The sequence below is a fragment of the Bubalus bubalis genome, chromosome 16, assembly GCF_019923935.1.
Source record: "Bubalus bubalis isolate 160015118507 breed Murrah chromosome 16, NDDB_SH_1, whole genome shotgun sequence".
In the NCBI taxonomy this organism is placed as follows: Eukaryota; Metazoa; Chordata; class Mammalia; order Artiodactyla; family Bovidae; genus Bubalus; species Bubalus bubalis.
The window spans coordinates 42189860-42202194 of NC_059172.1; the positions used below are offsets into that span (position 1 = coordinate 42189860).

The following is a 12335-nucleotide window of genomic DNA, read 5'->3' on the forward strand; positions in this document are numbered from 1 at the left end:
CCAAGATGATAAAAATATTCACCTTGGTTTCCTTCAAGTACTCTTAAGGGGTTTTTTTGTATTGTTTAAATCTTAAGAAGTTAGAAATTGATAAAGGTCCTTTGTTATTATAACATGTGGTACCTATTGTGTTACAGGAAGATGCACTGAGTAGCATGTGCTCACTTCTGACTCACATGTAGCTGTCTGTGTCCAACCAACAAAAACAGTAGCCGTTGTGTGGTGGTTTTTGTTGTTATAAAGTGACTCCTAAATGTAAACCAACAGCCTCATTTGGAGTTCCAGTCATAGAAAGCAGTCTTTTTCTACTCAGAAAGATAAACTTCAGAATTGGGACCTCAGGAGAGTGTTAATATATAAATGAAACTACATGTTGTACTTCATGAGTGATTTAACGTACTGAAAAGTAATTGGCAAAGTCAATTTATGCCCTACTGACTTTAGAACATACTTTCTGAGAAAGATGAGATACGGTTTTTGTGTGTTTTTCTGTTGTTGTTTTTATTTTTTGGCCACACTGCACAACTTGCAGGATTCTTAGTTCCCTGATCAGGGATTAATCTCTGGCCATGTCAGTGAAAGCCTGGAATCTTCACCATTAGACCACCAGGGAACTCCCTGTCATGTTTTGATGTTTGCTAAAATACTTTTCGTGTTATTTCCTTATAGCTATCCTGTGAAGTAGATTCTGTTATACTGACTTCGTAATTAAGAGTTAGATTTGCTGCAGACTTCTGTATACTACTATATATAAAAGAGATAAGAACCTGCTGGTATAGCACAGGGAACTCCATTCAGTACTCGATAATGGCCTATATGGGAAAAGAATCTTTTAAAAAAAGTGCCATAAATATTTGTTAAATATAATTAATCTTCACAATAAAAAAATTAATTTGCTGAATTAAACTTGCTCAGGAGTTAAAAATGTAGGACATGACATCACTTAGGTTTATAACCAGTACTGTCTTGAATTCTAGCAGTTCATTCATAGAGTTCACAATTTTATGCAGGAGATAAGATATATTGTTGTAATATTAATGACTTAAGAAGTATCATAGTAGTGGTCTTTGTGGGCTTACCAGTCTAAAAATACAAATTTGCTTTTTTGCTCCATACAACCTCTATGTGATCACAACTGCCTCTAAGGCACCTTTTTTATTATTCATTCAGTTATTCTTTTAATAAATTTGTTGATTATCTTGAATGCCAAATATGAGTAATTGGATATAAAGATAGTAAAGTCTTTACTCCTTATGTATCTTGAGTCTAATAGGAGAGGCAGACATAAAGCCAGTCTACAAATATGTAACAATTATTATGAAGTGGAAAAAAAAACCCTTGGAGCTTATGAGAGTAATTGGGAGCCCTGCTTAGCCCTAGTGTGATCAGTGAGGAAATGCTTCTCTAAGGAAATGTTTAAACTTGAGACCTAAAGAATAAGGGTGTGGACCAGTTAACTCTGGTGGAGCATTGGAGAGAAGAGTGATGTAGGCAGAAAGTGACAGCATGTACAAAGACTGAAATGGGGTAATGTTTATTGTTGCAAAAACCTAAGGTGGGGCAATGAGGGGGATGAGGAAGTTTCTTTAAGTGAGGCTGAAGAAATAAGCAGAACAAGCTAAGACAGGGCCTTTTAGGCCTTAGGAAATACACTAGAAAATTGTTAAAAGATGTGTTTCAAGGGGATTACTTTACAATTTTAAAGATTATTGAGTACTAAATAAAGAATGGTTGGGGAGGCAAATGGTTACATTAAGAGAGATGATAGTCACTTGAATTAGGTTGGTGTTAGTGGGAATGGAGAAAGTGGATATATCGATTATACAACCAATTTGGCTATGCAATTGATAGAGTCTGATGTATTGAATTGGGATAAGAAGAGGAAAGTGGACTTCCCTGGTGGTCCAGTGGTTAAGAATCTGCCTGCCAATGCAGGAGACATGGGTTCAATCTCTGCTCTGAGAAGATTCCACGTGCTGAGGGGTGAAAAAGCCTGTGGGCAGCAACTACTGTGCCAGAGTACCCTAAAGTTTGTGCTCTGCAACAAGAGAAGCCACTGCAGCGAGAAGCCTGTGCAGTGAGAGGAGGAGTAGTCTCTGCTCTAGAGAAAACACGTGCACAGCAGCAGAGACCCAGCACAGTGAAAAACCAATAAATTAAAAAAAAATTTTTAATTTTAAAAGAAGAGGAACATATTAAAGATGACAGTCAATTTTCAGATATGAATAACGGATAATGATGACAGGTTGGGAGGGGTGGTACAAGGAAGGAAGAGTCACAACTTTTTGGGGGAAAAAATGATTTTATCATAATAAGTCTGAAAATCCTGTGTGATAATGGAGGTAGGAATGTTAAATAGGTCTGTTAGTGTGTCCTGGACTGGAAACTACATTTGATTTATAGATGGTAGTTAAAGATAGGAGTTGCATGAAATCAGCTGGGGAGCAGAAAAGATGGCCTATGACCGAGTTCTTGAACCATGTAGACAGAATGAGAAACAACCAGAGGAGCCTGAAAAGGTACCAGGAAAAGTGATGTATGAATGATTTAGATGGAAGGGTGTTTCATGAAAGAGATAACGGTTAACTGTTCAGATCTATTTAGAGTACTGAAAAGGGTAAATTCCTCCCCTTTATCTATTTAACTGCTCCTGTCCAGGTCTTAAATTTAAATACTACTTCTGGGTTAGGAGATTCTACTTTTGATTCTTCGGTACTGTTTTCTGTTTCTTCCATTATATTGATACTTCATTACAGTTACCTGTTTGGCTGTCTTGTTTTCCTTCATTGTTCATTTTCCATGAGGTCATGGAGACTTACTGTCTTGTTCAACCTTGTGTTTTCAGGTCCTGGCATAGTGTTTTGCACCAAGAACAGCTAAGTAAATAACTTTTGGAGTGACTGAATGAGCAGAGTATCCCTTTGGGTCTAATGTGGAAGACATTTTTTAATATCTGAAGGGAAATTCTTCTGTTTCTAAGAATGTGTTTGTAGAATGCATGAAAAAGTCTATAAGGAGGAAACTAAAAATCATGAGTGTCCATGTGAACATGCGCAGAAAAATACTAAAACTTGGGCTGGAAGGACATTATAGGAGGTGTTTATATTGTGGAAAAGGGAATGAGAATACATATAAGAAGAGATTTCAGGTCTTTTTTAATAAAAGCAAATATGACAGATTTAGAAATTAACTTTTTTGTGTTGTTAATGAAAGTAATCCAGGATCATGGCATAAAATTTGGCTAATAGAAAATCTCTATAATCCTACCATCCCAGATACAACTCATTAGCATTTTTGGTGCATTTCATTATTTTCTGTATGTGTTGCATTGTATATTCATGTAAATACATTTATTAAGTCATGCAGTTTATATCCTACTTTTATTGTATGTTCAAAGCTATTTTAAATATAGCATGCATACAGAAAATGATCATGAGGATACAGTTGATTAATTTTCACAAACTGGACACACTTATAAAACAGCTGTATTATGATACAAAATGTTATTAGCACCTTGGAAATGACCCCCTCAGGTTATTAATTTTTGCTCATTTCATTTTTGTCTAGCCACTTAATAGAATATCCCTGGAGAAATTATTACTGAATTGGGGAAATAGGTATCACAGAGGAGACCGTTTGTGAGCTGCTGCCATCAATGTGGTGAGAAGTTCAACAGTATGTAGGCAAATGCAAACATATGAAGGTTTTAGGAGTTAGGTTACTGCGTTTTGTGTGTGTTCCTTATATGTGAGTGGCAGGAAATACTGGAACCAGCTAGTGGAGGAGAGCCTTTTGTGCCAGCCAAGTAGTGAAATAAGAGTACTAAGAATATTTATTTGCAGAAATTTAAAATATATTTTTTTATTTGTAGGCACACAAGTCTCCGAATTTTGTTTCAACGCTGCTTCAGATTACTATGTCGGAACAACTGGATTTACCTGTGAGACAGGCAGGCAAGTTTCCTGAATTATTTTCTTGGATATATGTAAATAATGTTTGAAAGGTTCATAGTTGAACAGCAGAAGTGTCTTGGGAAGATCCTTTGGTGATTTTCTTCCCAGAAAATTGATTTGGCCCCCTTGTGTTAACTACAAACTGTCACAAGTACGTTGGTATCTGGTGGCAGAGTTTAAAGGAATGTGATATTTCACCGAATTAAGAAAAAAGCTGGAAAATTGGTGAGGTTTATTGCAAGATTCTCCATATTGTGTTTCCTTCCTTGATGGATGATTCTAAAATACAAACCTCCAGTTATTTGCTTTTACTGTTTTATTTTAACCATTTAAAAGATACTATTTCTTAGTCCCAGTTTCAACAAAATATTAGTTCCTTCAGTATCAGAGTCGATGAAAATGTGGCATGCTACTTCTGATATTATCTGTTAGTCAGCAAAGTAATGGAATTCACATCTTTAATGCTTGTTATTTATTTGCAGGTGCATTTCTTATAGGACATATAAACTGCAGATAACTTTACTGTTCTGGAAAAACCACTTATATTCTGGAGTTATTTTTTGCTGTTCTTTTTCCTTACACCGATTTTGTTTTTTAAAAAAATTTTTCCGCTTACTTTATTTAATGCAAGCACATCCCCTTTCTCTACATAGTGTTAATCCTAAAATTTATATTTTAATGACTAAATGGTTTACCTTAATGTTCCATATGCTCTGAAACCTTTCTCAGTTGTTGGAATTTAATATCAGGTCTGTATGGTTAACAGTTGTATTTCGAGTACCTAAAGAATTGCCTGACACAGTGAAGGTACTCGGTAAATGAATGAATGAATGGAAGTTATGACTTTTTAAAAATTGGCATATAAATAACAAATTAAATGAGACTTTTGTGTCTATAAAATACAGTAATTTCACTGAACCATGGTCAACAGTAAATCTTTAAAAAATTTTTCTAGTTAAATAGGAAAAGGTTGGTTTGACAATTTTAACTGTCATTTCTCTTTTACTTATGAAGTTGACATTTTCCCCTTTGGCTATTTTTTTAGATAAGAAACTTTGCCTTTAAATCTCAAAAGTTTTACTAAGATGTTGAAAGCCTTTGGATTTAGGAAGGATCTTAAGCACATTAGAAACTTGATTATGTGTTTTAGCAAAATTAAATTCTACTAGAAAGTTGTTTTTTTAGTATGTATAAAGCCAGAAGCAACTGAACTGTGGAATTGGTCCGAATTTTTACAGTATCATCATTACTTTAAAATTTACATCCTTGTAATAACTGAATTATATTGTATAGTGTGTGGTATATGGTGGTTTCATTTGTTAGACTTTGAAAGATACATTTACTGTCTTTGTAGTAGAGCTCAAGCATTCTGGATGGAGTAGAGTGAATCATGAGGTTCTTGCAATACAGTTCCCACTTGTTTATGTATTTTGTTTGACTAAACACCTTTTAAAATACTGAATCAAAATTGTACAAATAAGTATATACATCCACTTCTTTGGTGCATTAAGATAGAAAGAAATACTCAGAGGCTGTTTCTCACAGTTCTAGATTCCAAGATTAAGTAGAAACTTTATTGGTACGTGTATTCAGTTTTGTTTTTTAGAAGTTTCATTTAAAAAACAGACTTGGTAAAACAGCTTTCCTACAGAAAACAGGGTGAAAAGTGTTGTGTGTAAATGCATTGTAAAAACAGTTTTGTTTTAGTTTGCAGACTTACTGCAGTTCAGTTCAGTTCAGTTCAGTTCAGTTGCTCAGTCGTGTCCAACTCCTTGCAACCCCATGAACCGCAGCACGCCAGGCCTCCCTGTCCGTCACCAACTCCCACACACTGTATATTTAATAATGACTTTGTGGATGATTACTGTAGCCAACCTTAAATTTGTGTTTTGTCAACTTTTTAAATAATAGAATACAGTATTTTAGTTTTAAAAGGATAGCTTTACTAGCAGTGGTTGGTCTGAAAGAAATAAACTGAGGTGTAGACACGGGAATGGTTACAGTGCTTTCACATTCTTTTGTCAAATTGATCTATATTTTAGGTGTTATCTATTTGAAAAATATGATAACGCAGTATTGGCCTGATCGGGAAACAGCACCAGGGGATATATCCCCTTATACTATTCCTGAAGAAGATCGACATTGTATTCGAGAAAATATTGTAGAAGCCATTATCCACTCTCCTGAGCTCATCAGGTATGTATGTATTTTAAACTTGACCATTATTTTATTGAAGGTAATAGTTTTCAGGGTTTGCAGGAAAGGGAATCTTTCAGAACATAAAAATTGGTTGTTTTGGAGACTTCCCTGTTGATCCAGGGGTTAAGAATCCACTTTACAATGCAGGGGATGCAGGTTCAGTCCCTGTTTGGGGAACTTTGATCCTACATGTTGTGGAGCAACTAAAGCCTATGTGCCACAACTCCAGAGTCAGTGTGCTGTGACTGAAAGATTCAGCAAGATGCAGCAAAGATCCCTAGTGCTGTAACCAAGACCCAGCGGAGATCCCCCCACCAAGTCTATCCTTTCTGCAGCACAAAACTTAAATGCTGTTACAGGAAAATTAGTTTTTTGTTTTACTTTCTCACTGCAGTTTAATTTTACATTTATTAAAACCCAGAACTTTAAACTTCATGTCAAACTTGTGAAACATACTATGTTTAGATGAAAGGGAGCATAGAAAACTATAGAATTCTGTCATATACTTTATATTGTATTGATGTTCTGAATGAAACCTGTCAGTTGATGGGGATGAAAAAAAATACAATTACCTGTATTTGTAACATTTGTTGGGTTTCTTTGAAATCAGTAGTAATAGTTCTTGCTTAGTGACTTGTTTTTTAAAATTTATTTTTGGCTGCACTGAGTCTTTGTAGCTTTGCTCAGGCTTTCTCTAGCAGCAGTCAGGGGCTACTCTTTGTCGCGGTGTGCTGGCTTCTCATTGCGGACCACAGGCTCTAGGTACTCAGGCTTCAAGTAGTTGCAGCATGTGGGCTCAGTTGTTGGCAGCTTGCATACTCTAGGGCGCATGGGCTTCAGTAGTTGGGGTGCACGGGCTTAGTTGCTCTGCGGCTTGTGGAATCTTCCTGGACCAGGGATCAAGCCTGTGTCCTCCACATTGGCAGGGGAATTCTTATCCACTGCACCACTTGGAAAGTGCAATCCAGTTGCTCAGTTGTGTCTGACTCTTTGCGACCCCATGGACTGCAGCATTCCGGGCTTCCCTGTCCATCACCAACTCCCGGAGCTTGCTCAAACTCATGTCCATTGAGTCGGTGATGCCATCCAACCATCTCATCCTCTGTCGTCCCCTTCTCCTCCTGCCTTTAGTCTTTCCCCGCATCAGGGTCTTTTTCCAGTGAGTCAGGTCTTTGCATCAGGTGGCCAACGTATTGGAGCTTCAGCTTCAGCATCAGTCCTTCCAATGAATATTCAGGACTGATTTCCTTCAGGATTGACTGGTTGGATCTCCTTGCAGTCCAAGGGACTCTCAAGAGTCCTCTCCAACACCACAGTTCAAAAGCATCAGTTCTTCATTGCTCAGCTTTCATTATGGTCCAACTCTCACATTCATACATGACCACTGGAAAAACCATAGCTCTGACTAGATGGACCTTTGTCGGCCAAGTAATGTCTCTGCTTTTTAATATACTGTCTAAGTTGGTCACAGCTTCTCTTCCAAGGAGCAAGCGTCTTTTAATTTCATGGCTGCAATCACCATCTGCAGTGATTTTGGAGCCCAAGAAATAAAGTCTGTCACTGTTTCCATTGTTTCCCCATGTATTTGCCATGAAGTGATGGGACCAGATGCTATGATCTTAGTTTTTTCAATGTTGAGTTTTAAGCCGTATATATATATATTTGGCTGCTTTGGTTCTTCTTTTGGGCATGTGGGATCTTTCCATTGTGGCGAAGGCTTCTCTAGTGATGGCATGGGCTTAGTGTTTCTTCCTTCTTATTGTTTATTTTTGACTTTCAGGGTACAGCTTACTACATGCATTCATCATATCATCAAACATGATTATCCAAGTCGCTGGACTGCTATTGTGGACAAAATTGGCTTTTATCTTCAGTCTGACAACAGTGCATGTTGGCTAGGAATTCTTCTTTGCCTCTATCAGCTTGTGAAAAATTATGAGTAAGTATCTCTCAATTCCTATAGTTCTGAGAAGTAGAAAAAGCTTGGGAAATTTAAGCTGATCGGTTTGAACAGCTTAAAGTTTCATTTGATCTATATACCAAAGTTAGTGAATTACATGTTGATTTTAATTGTGTCTTCGTTTTGAAATAGCATTCTTGTTTTAATTCTGCAGTCTCTTCTGTTGATTCAGCTGTGAAACTCCTTGTGCCCTTTTTTCTTAATCATCTATTTGCCTATTCAAAACCTAAGTTATCTATAACTCCTCTATATAGACTCCTCAATTGTGCTGATAATAGGCCTAAAGATAAGCTTTTTTTAAGATATGAAAGGGGTCAAAGTACACTGAGCTTTAGAGCTCTTTTCCTGGCTTTCTGTAAATTTTTATCTTAATTTGAGTTCTTGCTAAGTTTCAAGAACCTACCTCTAATTCTTTAAGAAGAATGTGTTGGAAATTCATTGATCATTTTTTAATCATTGTGTTTGAAGGATTCATAGTCATCTGCTTCAGTGTTGGTGTATTTGAGCAAATTATAGTCTGTGTAAGTACTTAGTATCAGTAAGAAAGATTTAGGGATCATTTTATACCTGGGTTTAGGGATCAGGAAAAAAAACATCTAACCTTGGAAGTTGAGGTAGCACTAAAAGTAGTGAGGTGTAGCACTAAAAGTAGTAAGCCTAATGTTGTTGAGGTTTCTCTCTTAAGTGTGTGGTGAAAATAATGAAATTGGTAGGCACTTGAAAATTTTGATGTTAGAAAATTAAAGAGGAAGGAACACTACACCGTGATGGTGGCTTTATTTCTAGTCCTAACAGCTACACATTGTGAGCCCTCTAACTCGGGGGCTTGAAGTTAGCCTCTGATATCCTTTCTGGGTCCCACTCAGAGTAGCTGATGAACTGCTGCTTTTGTTCTGAGCAGGAAAGAAATATACCATTTACAGCATTGGTACTGGTGTTTTCTTGTGTTCCCACCAGCTACCCATCTTCCTGCTAAGGGATGTTCCAGCTGTTGCTCCAACCTCTGTCGGAGTGCCAGTTGTTGTAGTTCTGGTAAGTGAGTGACTGAGAGAGAATAATAATAACAAGCTGTCATTGTCATTGAGAAGGTTCAAGTCTCTCCTGCCCTGTAATCTTTAGTAGGAGAGAGTATGATAGGGATTTTTTAAATGGAAAACATAGGAGACGGCTGCAGTGGTGGAATTTCAGTTTATTTTCAGCCAGTGTTTGTGGAGCACAAGGTGTTCACAAGGGGCCTGTGTGGACTAAAGCAGTTCTACGAAAATGCATGCAGAAATGGAAAGTTGTGATGGCCTTCAGGAGCATAGATCCTTAGGAAATGCTTGTCAGTTGAAGGAGCATAGAAGGAACATTTGAAGAGAAAGACATGTCACACCACATGGAGTGAGCAAAGAAAGACGCCGAGGCAGAAATGAGACACTGTCTTTAGTGGGTAGTGAGGAGACCACTGACTGGTATGGCTAACTTCTGTTGAGAGACTGGGGTTCGTTTTAAATTAGTAAATTGGGACCTTGTTAAAAGACGGTTTTGAATGCCAAGATGGGGAATTTGCATGTGATCTTTTACATGCAAATTGACATTTCTTTTTTTAAAGAGGAAAGTGATTGGCTAGTTTTTGAGAATTCCCTGAGTATGGTTCACCAGATTGACACTGATAATAGGCTTTTATTTAAGAGGTGAGCTCCACATCCTATTCCTCCACCATCTTGATCGCTCCGTAGGCTTTTATTGGTATCACATTTTCATGCTTTCAGGAGCTTTCAGGTCTTATGGAATAGTATTTGTATCCTTCCATAAATTATTTTCATACTCCAACCCATTCCATTTTAAGACATTCTTCTCTCCTACCTCCCTCTCTGCACTGAGTGGTGGCCTGGAAGTTGGATGGTACAATATCTAAACTAATGAGTATGAAAATAATAATGTGGGCGATCGCTAGATTAGATAATGGAGAGAGGGTTGCATAATATAGTTCTCCTCTTTGTTGTTACAAGATAATATTGTCAGTAATTAATACAGCTTGTCTAATCAAATTGGAGAGTGCAAATGGCTTCCTTTTGTAAATCGTTACTGTTTTTATTGACTCAAAGAAATGTTCAGATAACCTTTAAATGTATACTAGGTGTAATTTCTCAGCATATCAAATAATATTTAAAACTGTCAGTTAATTGTTTAATCTCAAATCATTATTAGCGTGAACATTGCTCTTATTTTACTCTTGGCAGTTTACTTTGCTTCTCGTTTCACCCAGTGGGAAAAACACTCCTGCCTTTTAGGAATGTCTACCTTTACCTTTAAAAACGTGCTAATACACTCAATTCTTAGATACATTTTCTCCCTTTAGAAAAGCTACTGGTCGATAAAACTGGGGTCTGATAGGGGAAATCAGTTACTTAATTAAAAAAAAAAAAAGCCAGTAGACCTTTTAATAGTACTGTTAAAATGCTAAGGATCTCTGGGGGATTGTCTCAATTAGTCAGCACTTGTTTACTCATATCTTTTAAGCAAAATGTAAATCAGAATTCAGGATTTTTCAAAGTTTAGAAAGGTTTAACAAGGTTCACATAATATATTTTCTATTGAAATCTATACCAGTGTCCAGGAATCAAACATTATTTTTTATACATGCTATAAGTATATGAATATTTACTCCAAATGGGATAAACAGAGATCATCAATATCCTGTTGAGGTCAGGCTTTGTTGCCAGAAAGGTTACCAATTTATAGTGGTAACATATCACTACAGTGATTTATAGTGCTTTTAGAAATAGAATATTTTCTGCTTTACAGATGCCATTTCTTCTGTAATGCTTTTGGTGTGTAAATCACATCAGCTCCTAATGTTTAAAAACCAAATCATTGTAGCTCCTCAGTTGTATCAGTATTCACAGTTAGTGATAACACAGTGACATGGTTAAAGGGCAGATCCTGAATATGCTAAGGTTCATAACTAGATTTATATATTGGGGAAGATATTTAACTACTCTGTACCTCAGTTTACTCAGCTATAGAAGTGAGAATATTAATGAGGCCTTGGAGGTTATTTACCTCATAATAAATACTCAGTAAATTTTAGATGTTCTCTTGTTATTTGAGGTTTTTCTCAAGTTGCTTTTTACCTATGGTTAAGTTACATAATAGGTTTTTCTTCTAGGACTATAAAATTGCTTAGAAAATATTTGCTTTTATCTGTATAAACAGGCAAGTAGTTTATATTTATAAATAAAGTTGTAAATAAATTCTCACAGAATTAGTTTATATTCCTACCCAAAGGTATAAGAAACCAGAGGAACGGAGTCCATTGGTAGCAGCAATGCAGCATTTCCTGCCAGTTCTAAAGGACCGTTTTATCCAGCTTCTTTCTGATCAGTCTGATCAATCTGTCCTCATTCAGAAACAAATTTTCAAGATCTTCTATGCTCTTGTTCAGGTAATTTTATAAAGTAGTTTTTAATATATAAAGTCCACTATCATTTGGCACCATTAATGATGATAAAGAATATCTTTCAGCTTAAGAATTCCCAAAACTGAAAATCAGTTCTTAGAGTTTACATCTAACATGTGCTTTGTCCTGCCATATATGTGTGGATTGTCCCACTAATTACAAAACCTATTCCTAAACTTGACACAAAATGATTAATACTGTGGATTTGACTTTATATATTCTAAATCTTCCTGGGATAAAAGACCCAACTAAGGAAATGGTGGTATCTATAGTTTCAGTGGACTGTAATTACTTATGAAACAGAGTTTTCGATTAGGATTAAAATTCTTGCTCTTCTAGTGCCACATGGCCAAAGAGAGATTTGTCTCATCTGCCAGAGTCTTTGGTTCAATTCATAACATTACTTATTTTTTATAAATCTCATTTAAATAGACTTTATTTCCACTAAGGTTATTATAACTGACTGCCATTGTTTGGTTGGATTTTTCATGTGATTGCTAGATCTTTAAAGATAATCTAATATCTTTCTCATGACTCCTTATACAATTTTTAAAAAAATGAAAGTTCTTTTTATAAGTTATTCTAGGGCGTAGGACCCAATTGATTTTTTGAGACTAGCATACCCTGAAATCAAAATGTAGTACTGGCTCATTTGTGAAAATAGAGGTCCTGAAATGCTAAATAGGATGTTGATTTTAAGTTCCTATTAAGTGATATGATTTACCCCAGAAACATGAGAATGTCAGGAGTGAAAAACCAGTTTTTGTGATTAAGCTTT

General features: G+C 36.2%; 1 protein-coding gene across 1 annotated transcript in view; it reads left to right on the forward strand.

Moving 5' to 3' along the window:
- The window catches only part of IPO7 (importin 7), a 43884-nt gene that overhangs the window by 11347 nt on the left and 20202 nt on the right, over positions 1–12335 (forward strand). Inside the window, exons 2-5 of the mRNA XM_025266634.2 lie at positions 3872–3953; positions 5996–6149; positions 7933–8091; positions 11386–11542. Coding sequence (XP_025122419.1) covers positions 3872–3953; positions 5996–6149; positions 7933–8091; positions 11386–11542 — 552 coding nt within the window. The remainder of the gene's footprint in view (positions 1–3871; positions 3954–5995; positions 6150–7932; positions 8092–11385; positions 11543–12335) is intronic.